Consider the following 13,284-nt stretch of genomic DNA (forward strand, 5'->3'; position numbering starts at 1 on the left):
TGTGGGTCTCAGCATATACTATTGGGCAAAAGCAAGGGTGCTGTTCGTTTTCCCCTTTGGGGATTAAAATCACTATCAATATGATAATCAGTTTGAGGTGGTTTTTTTTGTAAAAATTGCTAAGAACATTAGGCATTTTGTGTTGGAAAACACAAACAGATAGCAGGCAGACGACCTGAAATTTTACCTGTCAGTTCACCGAGGACCAGAGTTCAGATCTAATGGCAAAAGTCTGCGTTTTGAGACAGCAATCTCTGTTTGATTTGATGAGTGAAATGAGGGTTCAAAAATCTTCGTGGGTAATCTTCAGGGGCCCTTTCTTTCAGGCATGTTTCTTCTTATTGTTCTGGAGAAAAGAGGAGAAACAGTGCACGCTGGGAGTGGCGTGCCCTTGTGAGTAATGCTCATGAGGGAGGTGGTTCATTGCCAACTTAGAGGAAGAACAGAGTAGTACTGAGAGCATCAGTGATCAATTATTTATTGTCAAAAAGAAAATAGATAWGCTGGCTCACATTGTCAATCTAGAGCATATATTCCCCCAGAGAAACCATTGCAGAAGTATTGACAGCTAGTACAGGAGTATTGCAGAACTCAGGCAATAGTCACAGTAAGAGTGTCTGATAACATTGTTACTCAAGATTTTGAAAAGTGTGTGTGGAAAGGTCACCTTGACRTTTGGCCTAGGACTTCTATACCTGAAGTTAATTATTTTGTGTTACTCCTGAATTTGCAAGTAATGCAGGCTTTACCCTGTTGCTAGTTAGTGGTATGCAGAACAGGAGGCAGCAGAAATGGTGAAAAGTGACACTGTGATTGAGATTGTGAAGAGGGGAGAAGGAGGAGGAAAAAAAAAGATCATATGTTGACTCAAACACCTTTTGTGGTCTACAAAACTTCCTACTTAACGCCTGGCCATGCGTCAATTCACTTTGGCATGGGGAAGCATGAGAAGCTTGAGTCCCTGGTACTGCAAACCAAGCCTGCCTGGGTCCTTATTACACAGCCCTYATTTGCCAACTGCACAACTGCTGCCTTTGGGGGAGGATTTGGTGTGGAACCYGTGTTCAGCTCTTTATGCCTGGTGGGTCATTCTTTCATCAGTCCTGAGTTTTTCCCATTGGAGTGCTGGGGTTTTGGTGTACAATGAACATGGACAGCAAAGGCTCATTTCTATTCTTTAGGTATACCTGACTTATTTTGGCATGTCTGTAAGCAGGTATTAGCGCTTCACTACTTTCAGCAGAGAAGGGGCTAACCACAAAGACCAAAGACATATTTTATATACCYTGTGTATACTAGAAGCGTTTTTCAGGAATTTAGAGATAGCTTGCATCAGAATTATAGTAATTGCCTATATAAGCATTAGCTTATAAAAACATACCTAATTATGTTCACAGAGTTGAAGAAAAGCTATTGTAGTCATAAAAACCTCTGAGACAAGCTGCAGCTAACAGCAAATCAAGTCTTTATAAGAGCATGCAAAGAAACACAGTGAAGAACCTGAAAAACAAACTGAAAAACAAACTGAAAAACAAAATGAGTGGCCTTAGAAACCATTCCCACACAGCACCTTCCCAGTGAGGCAAGTGTGTGATTCTGTTTCTTCCTTTTCTCCTCTCCCCAACTGTTCCTTGTCAGCAGTCTCCTTTGCTTTCGGCCACAGCAGTAGCTGAAAAGGTCAAAATGTGTTAATTTTCACCACTGCATGGGTATGAGGCGGTCAGCAACTGGAAGAAAAATACTGTCTTTATTACTCGTGCTGTCAGATTAGATGTAGGAAGTGTCTGTTATTTAAGCTGTTGCATGGTAAAGTTTATAAATTGGTAGAAATCTGAAGACAGAGTGAATAGGTCACTGAATATAGCTTTAAAAACTGCTGTCATGTTGGATTTGCAAAACTTGAAGACTTCTGGTAATAAACAAGCATATGATGATTCGATAATTGTTGCTGTCTTTCATAAGGAAAACCTTTCCAGACTTAATACCACCTGTGGAATACATTTTCAAAAGCCTTTTGTAAATATCTAGTCTGTTTGTGTTCAGGATGACTTTAAATGCCACCTATGAGTACAATTGAATTTACTGAATTTTATTTTCATTTTCAGACATTACGGTAACAAGATAGGTTTCATTAGAGATCTCATACCTGGAACTTAATTATTCCATCTGATACTGGCAAGTCTTTATGCAGTTACTTARGTCTGTCTTTGCATGCTTAGGTTTCCCAGCTAACAGAGTTTCCCTGACTTCTTGAAATAAGGAAATAATTCAATAATTTGAAATAATTTAATTTGGCTGATGAGGTGACACAAGCTTAGGCATAAATTATATGTTTTATGTCAGCCCACACCCACTGAGATATCCTCATGAGAGACCATGTGTAGGCAGTCATCTCAGCCCTCCCTCCAGATATCCAGATATAGAAGGAAGCTTCATATATGCAGAGGTGCCCTGGAGGAGTATGAGCAACTGAGCTTTCTGAGGRCATGCCTTGAATTAATTCCTCTTCTGGCAATGGTGCCTGAACTCCTTCACAGGCAACACTGCTCACAGGGYTTGCTGTATCAGACCTTCAAGTGGACTTAACCCAGGGCAGGGTGGGACCTTCATGCAGAAGGTGACAGAGTTGACATCCTTGAGWGTGACACCACAATCCTGTGATATGTATCAGGAGTCTGTGCTTTTGTTCCTGGTGGACTGTGGCATCACAGAATCACAGAATCATTTGGGTTGGAAGAGACCTTCAAGATCATCAAGTCCAACCCATGCCCCAGCACCTCAACTAAACCATGCCACATCCAGTCTTTTTTGAAACACATCCAGGGATGGTGACTCCACCATCTCCCTGGACAGCCCATTCCATGCTTTATCACTCTTTCCRTAAAAAACTTTTTCCTAACATCTAACCTCATCATCAGGTATGCCTGAATGGGATTAGATGCCTCCTCTAAACTTGTATATCTAATTCTGGCTTACTCTACCGGGTAGGTTTTTTCTGAAGCTCGGTCCTCATATCTTTTGGAAATTGTATGCTGTCTTCTTTGTTTTGTCTCATAAGGAGAATAATCAGGAAAAATATTAGAGAATTAATCAGAAAAAGATGCCGTGCAGTGTATGATGGCTGTGGACATGGTATAGGAAATAAAAAAAAATATTACTCTCTTCATGCAATTGAGTTCCTTATAAAAGTGGCTTAAACGCAGGCTAATAATGTATTTCTGGGAAAATGCTATTTTGGGAAAAACAGAAGAAAAAAATGAATATGAGCTAAATGATGATGATGAAGAGAAAAACACCCTATGCAATTTGTTTTTATCTTGGCCCAAATGAAATGTTCCAATTTTCCATCTAAAAATCAAATGTCAAGACCAAAGTCAGTAGAAGGTGGAACAAAATATTTATCTGCTATTTGAACAAAAYGTTATTTCAACCCCTTGAGACATACTTTTGCTTTTTTTTTCATTTGACCAACCAAAATGACTTTTCCCCTTCATTTATATGTGTGATTTACTAGCTGAACTGAGAAAATAATTCTCTCTTATGTTCTTCCTCTCATTTAGTTCCAGGCATGAGACTGGATGCAGAATATGGGAAACTGGATGGTTTGGGAAAGAAAATAGGCGAGTTTTATCCTCAAATGAAATAGCATTTGTTTTATGTGACTGACCAGGGATATAGCATAGATTTGCTTCTAGGAGTATTCAGCTGGATTATGGGTGAGATTTAAATAATATGTTACTAAGCTTTAGGATGTAATAGCTTGTCTAAAAATAGGATTGGATTATTAAGATTAATGTAATCTTTGTAGCTTTTGTTATTATTTGGAATACAAGACATTCAGTCTCTAGTGCTAGAATTGATGGTATTTTCATCTCCATTTCCAAGAAAAAGAAATGGATAAAGGATAATTCAAGGATTGTTAATATTCAGCAGGCAACATTTTAAAACTGAATACATCCAAACTACTCCATAGAGCAAAAGATAAAACTTTAATTAAAATTGCACTATAAGGGACATTTTCTGTCTGAATTACTATGTGTGCTTAGTTGAAACCTGCATGAATTTCAGCTGGTTGATTGTTCACGATGAGCTCATTGCACACCCAAAGGACTGGATGACGCATTTTATTTACGCTGAATATCAGCATCCCTGTTGCACAAGCTTGTTGTCTGACAGATCCAAAAGGGAATTATAATTGTTTATCTTTAAGCATGACAGTAATATAGTGTTATTGGAAACAARAATGTTTTTCTTGTTCATTGAATGATTTGTATTTGTTAAAAGGACGGGGTTTTTATCTTTGGTGTTATTTTTATAGTTTCTGTGAATTTCTTAAGTGCTCAACAGAGCTTTGAACCATACTGATCATGTCATCAGCACTGAGTGAAGAAAAATACCTGTTGCTGACATTAGTTATGGTTACGTAGCTTATAAAGGTACAAGGGACATTATTTTTACAGTTACAGTTTCATCTGCTAATATAGTTTTTGTATGAGGATATACATAGGCATGGTTTGTGTGTTTCATAGCCGTGTAGTTTCTGAAAATCAAATTTAGTGTCTTGGATTTAAATGTTCTTTTGCACTACATCCTATGTATTTCAAATCTGACACCAAAACTGTTGTTGTACATGATTTTTTGTTGTACATGAATTCCTATCTTGTCTGCACTCCTGTAAAAAASTAGTTTTCCAGCTTGGTTGCAGATGGGTAGTGGGATTTCAAACGAGCTTTAAAACAGTCTTTATGAGAATCACAAAGCTGAGTAAAATACTGATTTATTAGAACCCTTAAAGTCATGTTTTGGGGAGGATGAAAGAGGGAGCTRGTTTAGCACGACTTTGGATGAAATAAAAGCAATGTGGGGTCCAGCCAAGAAAGCAGACCTTACAGTGTTAAGAGTAAAGACATATTTGATTGTGTCATATCACATGTGTGCATGAGTAGCAGGAGGCAGGAGACACACAAATGTAAGTATTATRTATTCCCTGGAATGGCTTTATACATCTGTACCTGACTGAATGTGCCATCGCTGTCTTTCAGAAATATCGACAGTACATGTCTGGACTTCTCACTCCTCCTTATGGTGTTATGGAAACTAGCTCCAACAATGACAGTAAGTATGAGAAATAAAATATCAGGTGGTAGAAAAAAAGAGAAAAGGAAGGAAAGGGGAAGATGCAAGTTCTCTGGCTTTGGGTGTTGTAATTTAAAAATGAAATTCAGTTTGGTATTAGAACTGTATTAATACTGCAGGTAGTAGAAAACAGTTCGGAACTTGCCTAACTGCCTTYCCAACTGTACACAAGTGCACACAGAGCTGTACAAAAATCGGCACTGAGACGCAGGCCTGTTGACTAAAACATACTGGATGATGTCATGTAGCATTTAATTAATTATATGAATTATATGAATTCCATGGAACATGGCCAGGAGTCCTGCTAGGAAAATAAATAAAGCAAATTGTCTCATTTCTTTTAGTTAGGAAGGGCTACACAACTTTCTGGAGACTGTAGGTTAATACTTGAGCTTGCAGTGAACATCCTGCTTTCTAACCTTTATGAYATAGCTAAATAATTTTGGGGATGTCTCTGTCTCATGAGAACCTGTCATGCTGTGGGACAGTGCTTTGGAGGTGAATCCAAGGGTAGCCTTTGGAGCTCCTCACTTACGTAAATCAAAGTACTTTTATTAATTTGCCAGGGATTATCTCAATGCCTATCTGATGGCTAGCAATTGCATCTGTGAGTTTTGTCCCTTATGTTACGTGTTCGATATGTTTTATTTGCAGGCTGTAGCATAGCATAGCATAGCAATGCTGATTAGTGCAAATTCAGTGTCACRTTTGACTTCCAGGTGCTGAGACGCTGATAATGTTAAATGAAAAAGTATAAATAACTCCTGTATACACGCTTCAGATATTAAGTTTTGAAAAAGTACTGTGCTTAGCAAGCTGTTTAAAATATTGACACAGGTCAGCTTTTTGTCTTTTTTGTGTTCRCAAGAGGAAACTTTTTTCTGAATAAATGCTTTGCTCTTTAAAAATCACTGATGTGTATTTTATCAAAGTATTGAACCCTCAAATGCCATATTGCACTGATAAATATCTTTGCTRCTACTTAAAGAATGTACAGTATTTATTTTCTGTATTCTTTCTTCTAGGAATGCCAGATAAAGACAGTATGTCAAGTAATGCTCTTTGCCAAGTTTCTAAAAACTGTAGTAAGGTAAATCACACGCAGTTTGTCCTTTTTTTGCTGGAGGGGGAGGAGTTTGGTTATGAGAAATGCAAAAGTGAAGCATTAAATTGAAAATAACTGAATACAAATGCAAAGCATGTGGTTCATATATTTGAATACAGTATGCAAATTATAAGAATGCCTTAGACATTGTATCATTTAAATGAAGAAAGCAGCTGGTTCAGGATTATTATGAAGTATACTGCTGCCGAAGTTTGTGTTACAATTTGGTTTTCTGATCCTTTTTGGAAAAGTGCTGAGGGTAAGGAAGAAAAGCAGCACTATGACAAGACCAGTGGATAACCAGTGGATGATAAAATTCAGTATTAAATCCTATTTTAAGTTGTAACTGARTCTGAACTGATGCATAGGCATTGTTCTGGCCCTTTGCTCATGGTGGATTTTTCCTATGTTCAGAGAGCAGCTTTACATCCCAGTTCCCATTTGTCAAATAGTTCTGTTCCTTCAAACTCACCAGGTGAGGGGCCACATGAAAGAATATGARAGAAAATTAATATTTCTTTCCAGTTTTAGTAGTGGGATATAGTATATATATGTAGAATAATAGTGGGAAGAAATAGTGTAAAGGTAGATAACTTCTAGAATTTCTGTATGCCAAGAGTAGAARAATTACAGTAATAAACAGATATTTGGGTACCTTCTTTCTGGACACTGGAGTTTAATTGGATGCACTTGTGTGTTGTATTTAAAAGGTAAAAGGTATTTTTAATGCACAAATAACATCTCTTGACAGTAGATAAAGATAAGGAATATTTTACTGTGTTTCCTTCATGCAAAAATAACTACTTCCACCTTTCCCTGTCTGTCTGTCCTACTTCCTCAAGGGTACTGACCTTTCTTAATTGTCACATTCAGGTTTTATTTGATGTATACATATAACAATATGCAGTTCCTTTCCCTAGAGTCTTATTCACTAATGCTGTACTACTTCCGGACACAGCCTTATCCTGTAGGAACATGAGCATTTTTCCATACAGTGAGTAATTATTCTTAGATATTTAGATAGATAGCACCTTGGGTTCTGTAAGCATTTAACATGACAGTTACCAATTGCATCTCAGTGTTTCTTTAGGTTGTTGGCATTTCAGTGGTACACTTGGAGCTAAGTAAGGTCAGGGGTCTTGCTTGATTTCTCAAGGAAAGGAGCAGGTGCAGAATTCAGACTAAAAGATGTTTTTATGTTTTCTGAAGCAGGTAGAAGTAAAAGATAGAGGTAAAAAGGTAAAAACATCTGTCTCCCCTAGAAGGTGATATCCCACCAGTAATGGGAAGTGATACTCTGCTAAGAGTGGTAAACACTCAGCTACAAAGTATTTTAGAAACAGAGCCAAACTTAATGATAMATGCTTTTGCCAATAACTGGGCATTTCCAGCACAGCAGGACTCTTCCTGCACAAAATAATTTCTTGGGTAGGAGACAGAGCTTGGCTAGGGCAGGTGCAAACTTCTCAGCGACTTTTACAAGAACAAAGTCCTTTGCAAACCATGTTATCTTCCTTTCCAAGATGTGTATGAAGCAGACATCCTTCTCCCTCCCACGCTGTACRCATTTCTCTGGAGAAAAACAGAGGGAGTAAATATGTGACAAATGCTTGTCACATTGTTTCATCCTGGAGGAGTTCAGACAGTCCAATGGTAAATGTGACAGGAGAAACTACCCAGCATAGAAATGTTCTGTGTTTTCTCCATGTCAGCACAGTTCTCTTAAATTACGTTCAGCGAAAGGTAAATGCAGCAGAGATAAATACCTAAGTATTTTGTTTACTGCAAGCAAACTTCATTCCTGCATTCTGGTTTGTACCATCAGCGAACTACTGGAATAGCAGGGCCAGATTCCCAGAGTTGTTGCCAGCTTTTCGAAACAAAAAAACACAATACCAGAAAACAATGTCGTGTTTCTAGATTTTACATATTTTACTTATTTTTAGGGTGCTGGCTAGTGCAGCAGGGAAGGTCATTCATCCAGGGAGAGGGAAATGTTTCCAGGACTTCTTTAGACTACTTTAGAGGGCCAGAATGATACCTGTAAGGCAGGCAGCAAACACAGCTCAGAGAGACCTGCTGACTCCTCAGTAATATCCAGAAAAAGACTGAATGAGGAACCGTCAGATTCAAAGAGAATTCGTCAAAGTCTTTCATATGGTAAGAAAACATTACACTCTTAGACAGAAAGAGATAACATCTTCAGTAGTTCTGATCATGATGCATTTATTTCAAGGTATGTGTGTGTTGTTTTAATTTTCCAGGGAACTTAATAACTGTAAATAATTTGCTTCAAATGAAGTTTAATATATTCCACTCTAGAAATATGAAATGCATGTTTTTCTTTCTTAGCCTGTGGTAAATCTTTTACAAGTACTGTAATAGATGGTTTTCCATAATTGCTAATTATTTGAGTTTCATCTTCATGCTTGATTTTTTTTTCTCCTGTCACATCTATTAGTTTTTGAGGAGTAACATAAGATTTTTCTTCTAATACATGCCTTGGAATTTTCTCACCATATGGGGATGTTTGGTTTTTCTAGTTCATTAAAATCTATTAAAAAAATTCTATTAGGAGAAGGCAACAAAGAGATTCTTTTTACCAAATACAAATTAATTTGCATTTGGGGTTACATTATTGCACATCATTTAATGCCGTATAGCAGTTAAATTGAGCATGAAATACTGAGAGAGAGTATACTACTGTCCTCAGTTATATTTTGGGGAATGGAAATAAAGTCAATTTAATGCTGTCTTACATTAAGGAAAATGACAGAGAGTCGATCTTTTTAACTAGGACAGACCAATGTCTATATACTGGTCCTTATCACTCTAGTTTGTGAAAATTCCCATGAGGTACAGTTGCATATATGAGATGAATATAACCCTGAAGCCAAAATTACAAAATCAATAATAATTTCAAATACATTTTTGGAAAAGATACAGAAGAGTACTTAGAACACAGGGGAAGTCATGTTCCAGCGTGCAGCAGAACAGGTAATGGTCCTGGTTCCATATATTACCAGCAGAGCTGGCAGCAGGGTTGTGTGATGCTTCCCACTACAGGACACTATTCTTACAATTTGGCCACTTTTTCACTGTTGGTGCTGGATTCGCCATGCTGAGAGTATGCTCCTGGCTGATTTTTAAATTGAAATGGATCAAATCTGTATGACATTGAGCTGGAGGAAAATACATAGCACATACTAAATAGTTTTTCCCACTAGGAATCCTGTACTTTTGACTAGAAGTTTGACTTTTGGGGCTTGTTCATGCAGTGAGGAGTACCATTTACAAGCCCCTAAAAAATAACTGTATTGTTCAACATTGAGAAATGTCAGTCAAACTGGCTCACCAGAGGCTTGGTGCAGTTTCACTGCAAACTTGTGCACACTGGCTGTGGGCATTTTATGTGCAGAATTCCTATACTGTTTGTCTTTCTCCTGGGCTGMTTGGGCATTCCTGTGGTACCCAAGTAGGGACTGAGTTAAGAAATAGCCCATCTGCTCTGGAAATGTGASATATAAGATAGTTTGAAAGAAGAGAGTACTGGAGGAATGAGTTGTAGAGACAGAGGAATTAATGTGGACAGGAAAAGAGGACAGCCCCACTGGGAGCAAGAATCTCCACCCTCTTATGGACTGTGGTGCTGAATGCTATTTTCTGCCATCAGCAAATGTCTTAAACTCCTTGGCAAACTGTGGATGCCTGAAAGCATAGAAATGATACACAGAAAGAAGATTTATTTATGATTTATAAGTTACTTATTCAGGTAGTAGATAGTAAAAAAAATTCTAACCCTGCTAAAGATCCAAACTGAAGTTTTATATTCTTTTCCATTATAGAATCTCCAAATTGCAGTTTGCTGAAAGAGCCCCCATAATCTCAGGAAGCCATACAAAATTCTGCTTGAAAGGGAGGCTAAAAAATTAAGTGCTCAAAAGCARAGTATTTCAAGAATGGGGGCTAACTAAGCCGTGTTAACAAAGTCCTCTTATYTGTGTTGTGGTACAGACTTTGATGACCTGCCCACCTGTGACATACTTCATTAAAACAATGGCTCACTTCAAAAACCATCCTGCCTTTCTTTTTTTGCAATTTCGCCTTGTGACTGTTTAAAACATACATATAACTTCTTCATTGAGAGCATACATCCTGAAAGGGGGAAAGTGCTTTTTCATCTCCTGTGTGCTGAGGAAACCATACTGAACACAGAAGATACAAGCAGATTAAGTTGTGTAGATTCATACAGTAATTCTTGCTACTGGGTGAAGAACCTGTATTATTTTTCCATTATGTTCACTGTATTGTCTTGAGGTTTTTATTGTGATAAAGAGTTGCAGGAGCTCCCCCTTGTGCACGAAATAATATTCGAGAAACACAATGGATGGAGTTTGTGAAGCTTCCAGGTTGAAACATCCCCTTTATGTTTTTCATATAATGTTTACAATTCCTCTAGACTGAAATCTTATCACAAGTGATTTATTTCAAAGTATTGTGAATACCAAAGCACCTGTCGAATGGGCTTCAATACTTCYGTGAATGTCACCTTTTCATCTGTCTTCTTTCCTGGTTAATTCGATATAGTATAATATAGATTTCTGTCTCTACTGAATTTTCAATAAGACTTAGGTAGCTTATGTTTTTTATGTATTTGAATAATTAGGATGATTATGAAAACATTTTCTTTTTTTATCAACTTTAAATGCATTTAATGCAATACATTATAAATATCTTTCAGTGGACATAAAAGGGCATAATCAAGAGTTAATCCTCAAAATATTGCAATTTCAGCATTGCCAGGCAAATGAATATTCGCTTATTTCAATTTTCAAGCACTTATGTATAGCTCTGGGCATTTGAACATATACTGTTTGTAAAGACAATATGGCAATTCACAAGGTGCAGTCTTGAAAAACCCATTCAAGATACTAGTAATAATCATGTTCATTCACTACATTAGCTGCTCTAGCAATAAACACAAACATTTACTTCTGCTTCCCCTATATTTCAATTTACTTTTCCTGGATGACCAAAAGGAAAGCTCATCTTTTAATGTAATCAGTGTATTGTCAAATATGGAATTTGATAGAGCATTAGCAGAATTCTAAGGGAGATGTTTCACATGCTYATGAAATTTTGAGCCAAAAAACAAGACCGAGCAGGAAAGCAGGCCATGTTCTATTAAAACGCAATGGACAAGGTGCATGTTTGAAAGTTGTAGCATCTCCAACATCCACRTGCAAACAGTGTTAAAGGATAACTTATTTTCTATATGGATAGTTTATGTAGCTGCCCAGTGATAGCCATGCATTAATTTCTGTTCTCTCTTGGTCTCTGCTCCAGACAGTTTTTCTCTACAAAATTTTCATAGAGTTAAAAAATAACTCCCTTTTGTTTCCTGTGATTGCATGAAAATGCAGATATTTCTAAATAGCATCTTCGTGCAGTCCTAGTTGAACCCATTGTGTTTAGGGACTGCTCTAACGTTTTGGCACCAGTTTCACATATATGAAAGTAATTTTCCTAGAGRTCTGTTCGAGTTCCTCATTTTGCTCTAAGTGAAAGTGCTCAAGTTTCAGTCATTATCACAGTCTAACARTTTGGCTACTGAAGGGGCTCTGCATATAGTCCCTGGCGGTGAGTCACATGATGACAGCTTATGGCAGGGGAAATAACAAAGACAAGAGTGTGACATGAGTAGGAGTCTGTGAAAAATACATTTTTCTTATGTTAGTAAGGAACTTCATAATGAAAAATGTGAAGGTCTTTATATGTCAGCAGAGCTCTTTAATCTAAACAAAATTGTTAGTAAGTCTGCTGACTTACCCTAGTAGACTTTGCACAAACTGAGTTGTTGCAGAGCCACAAGGGAAGGTTTGGTGTCTCTGGCTGCAGCCTTGGAGATGGTATGCAGCTGCAGACWTCCCTTCTCACTGTGAAAGCAATATCTCAAAGGAAAGCTTGCAACACCTCATCTTCTGTTAAACAAATCAGCTCCCKGATAACCTGTGAAGTATCTGTGTTCCATGATTTCATTGTGTATCCTGAATTCTGGAGGTTCTAATGGCATTTTCTACTGGAAACTGTTTCTTCTGCTGTATCTAATCCCATGGTTGAGCAGACCAAAACAGAACTAGCCAGAGYAGCCTCAGTGTGAAACCTGCAGATATAGGGAGTGATTCTCATCTGATCTAGTACTTTAAAGGAACAAGTAGCATTGCACTGTGGAGAAAAAATTCAGAGTCCTTGGCCCAGGTTCCTGTGTGTTTTATTTAAGTGTGTACATGTCAAGATAACTTAATTCTCTTCAGTGCATAATTGATTCATTTCAAGGATCCCCCAAGGCCTTTCATGAAATCAGATGAAAAAAATATGGTCTTCCTATATACACTGAGGAGTTTTCATTGTGATGATTCTAAGTATAAATTGAGCTGCCTGTGATGATAGTGAGAGTGGTAAGAGATGAAGGCAAGATTTCTCTTGGTGGRTAAATGAAACTTCTTGCAAACAAAGCAGAATTTTGCAAAATACAGGACCTAAGTGAATACTCTATTGTAAATTTTATCATTGTTTTCTAGAAGCAGTAACAACAGAGTACTAAATACATGTAGGTGTATTTCAGTTTTAAAATATAAACAAGTTGTCATATTTATCTCTTGGAAAAAGATGAATAATGGGAAAAATAGTGACTAGTGTCTAATAACAGTACAGCTGAGTTGTCAGCACTTAAAGAGGAGGTGCTGTTCCTTCCCTGTCACAGCTGTAAAACATTGCAGAAGCAGCTACTGCCTTTGACTCAGTGATGGAAGACTGAGCTTGGAAAGGTGTGTCTGCATTTGTATATTGCTTTAAGAGCTACAAAGWCTGAGTCAGTGAAACTACCTGCAAGATCCAAGTCAGGATAGTGTGGGTTTTATCATGAGGGAGGAGAGAAAAGATGAAAAATGAGAGATATGGGAAAGGGAGGGACTGCCTATGTTACCAGCAGAATAATCTGTATACTCAAATCAATTCTGGACCTAAACTGGATGATTTTTTAG

At 37.5% G+C, this 13,284-nt stretch overlaps 1 protein-coding gene across 5 annotated transcripts in view; it reads left to right on the plus strand.

Moving 5' to 3' along the window:
- The window catches only part of RAPGEF4 (Rap guanine nucleotide exchange factor 4), a 139,296-nt gene that overhangs the window by 60,113 nt on the left and 65,899 nt on the right, over positions 1 to 13,284 (plus strand). For all 5 annotated transcript variants that reach the window (XM_057363657.1, XM_057363658.1, XM_057363660.1 and 2 more), the window contains 2 exons: positions 5,043 to 5,115; positions 6,162 to 6,226. In XM_057363657.1, coding sequence (XP_057219640.1) covers positions 5,043 to 5,115; positions 6,162 to 6,226 — 138 coding nt within the window. The remainder of the gene's footprint in view (positions 1 to 5,042; positions 5,116 to 6,161; positions 6,227 to 13,284) is intronic.

The sequence above is a fragment of the Malurus melanocephalus genome, unplaced genomic scaffold, assembly GCF_030028575.1.
Source record: "Malurus melanocephalus ecotype Western Australia unplaced genomic scaffold, MMel_1.1 scaffold_30, whole genome shotgun sequence".
NCBI lineage: Eukaryota > Metazoa > Chordata > Aves > Passeriformes > Maluridae > Malurus > Malurus melanocephalus.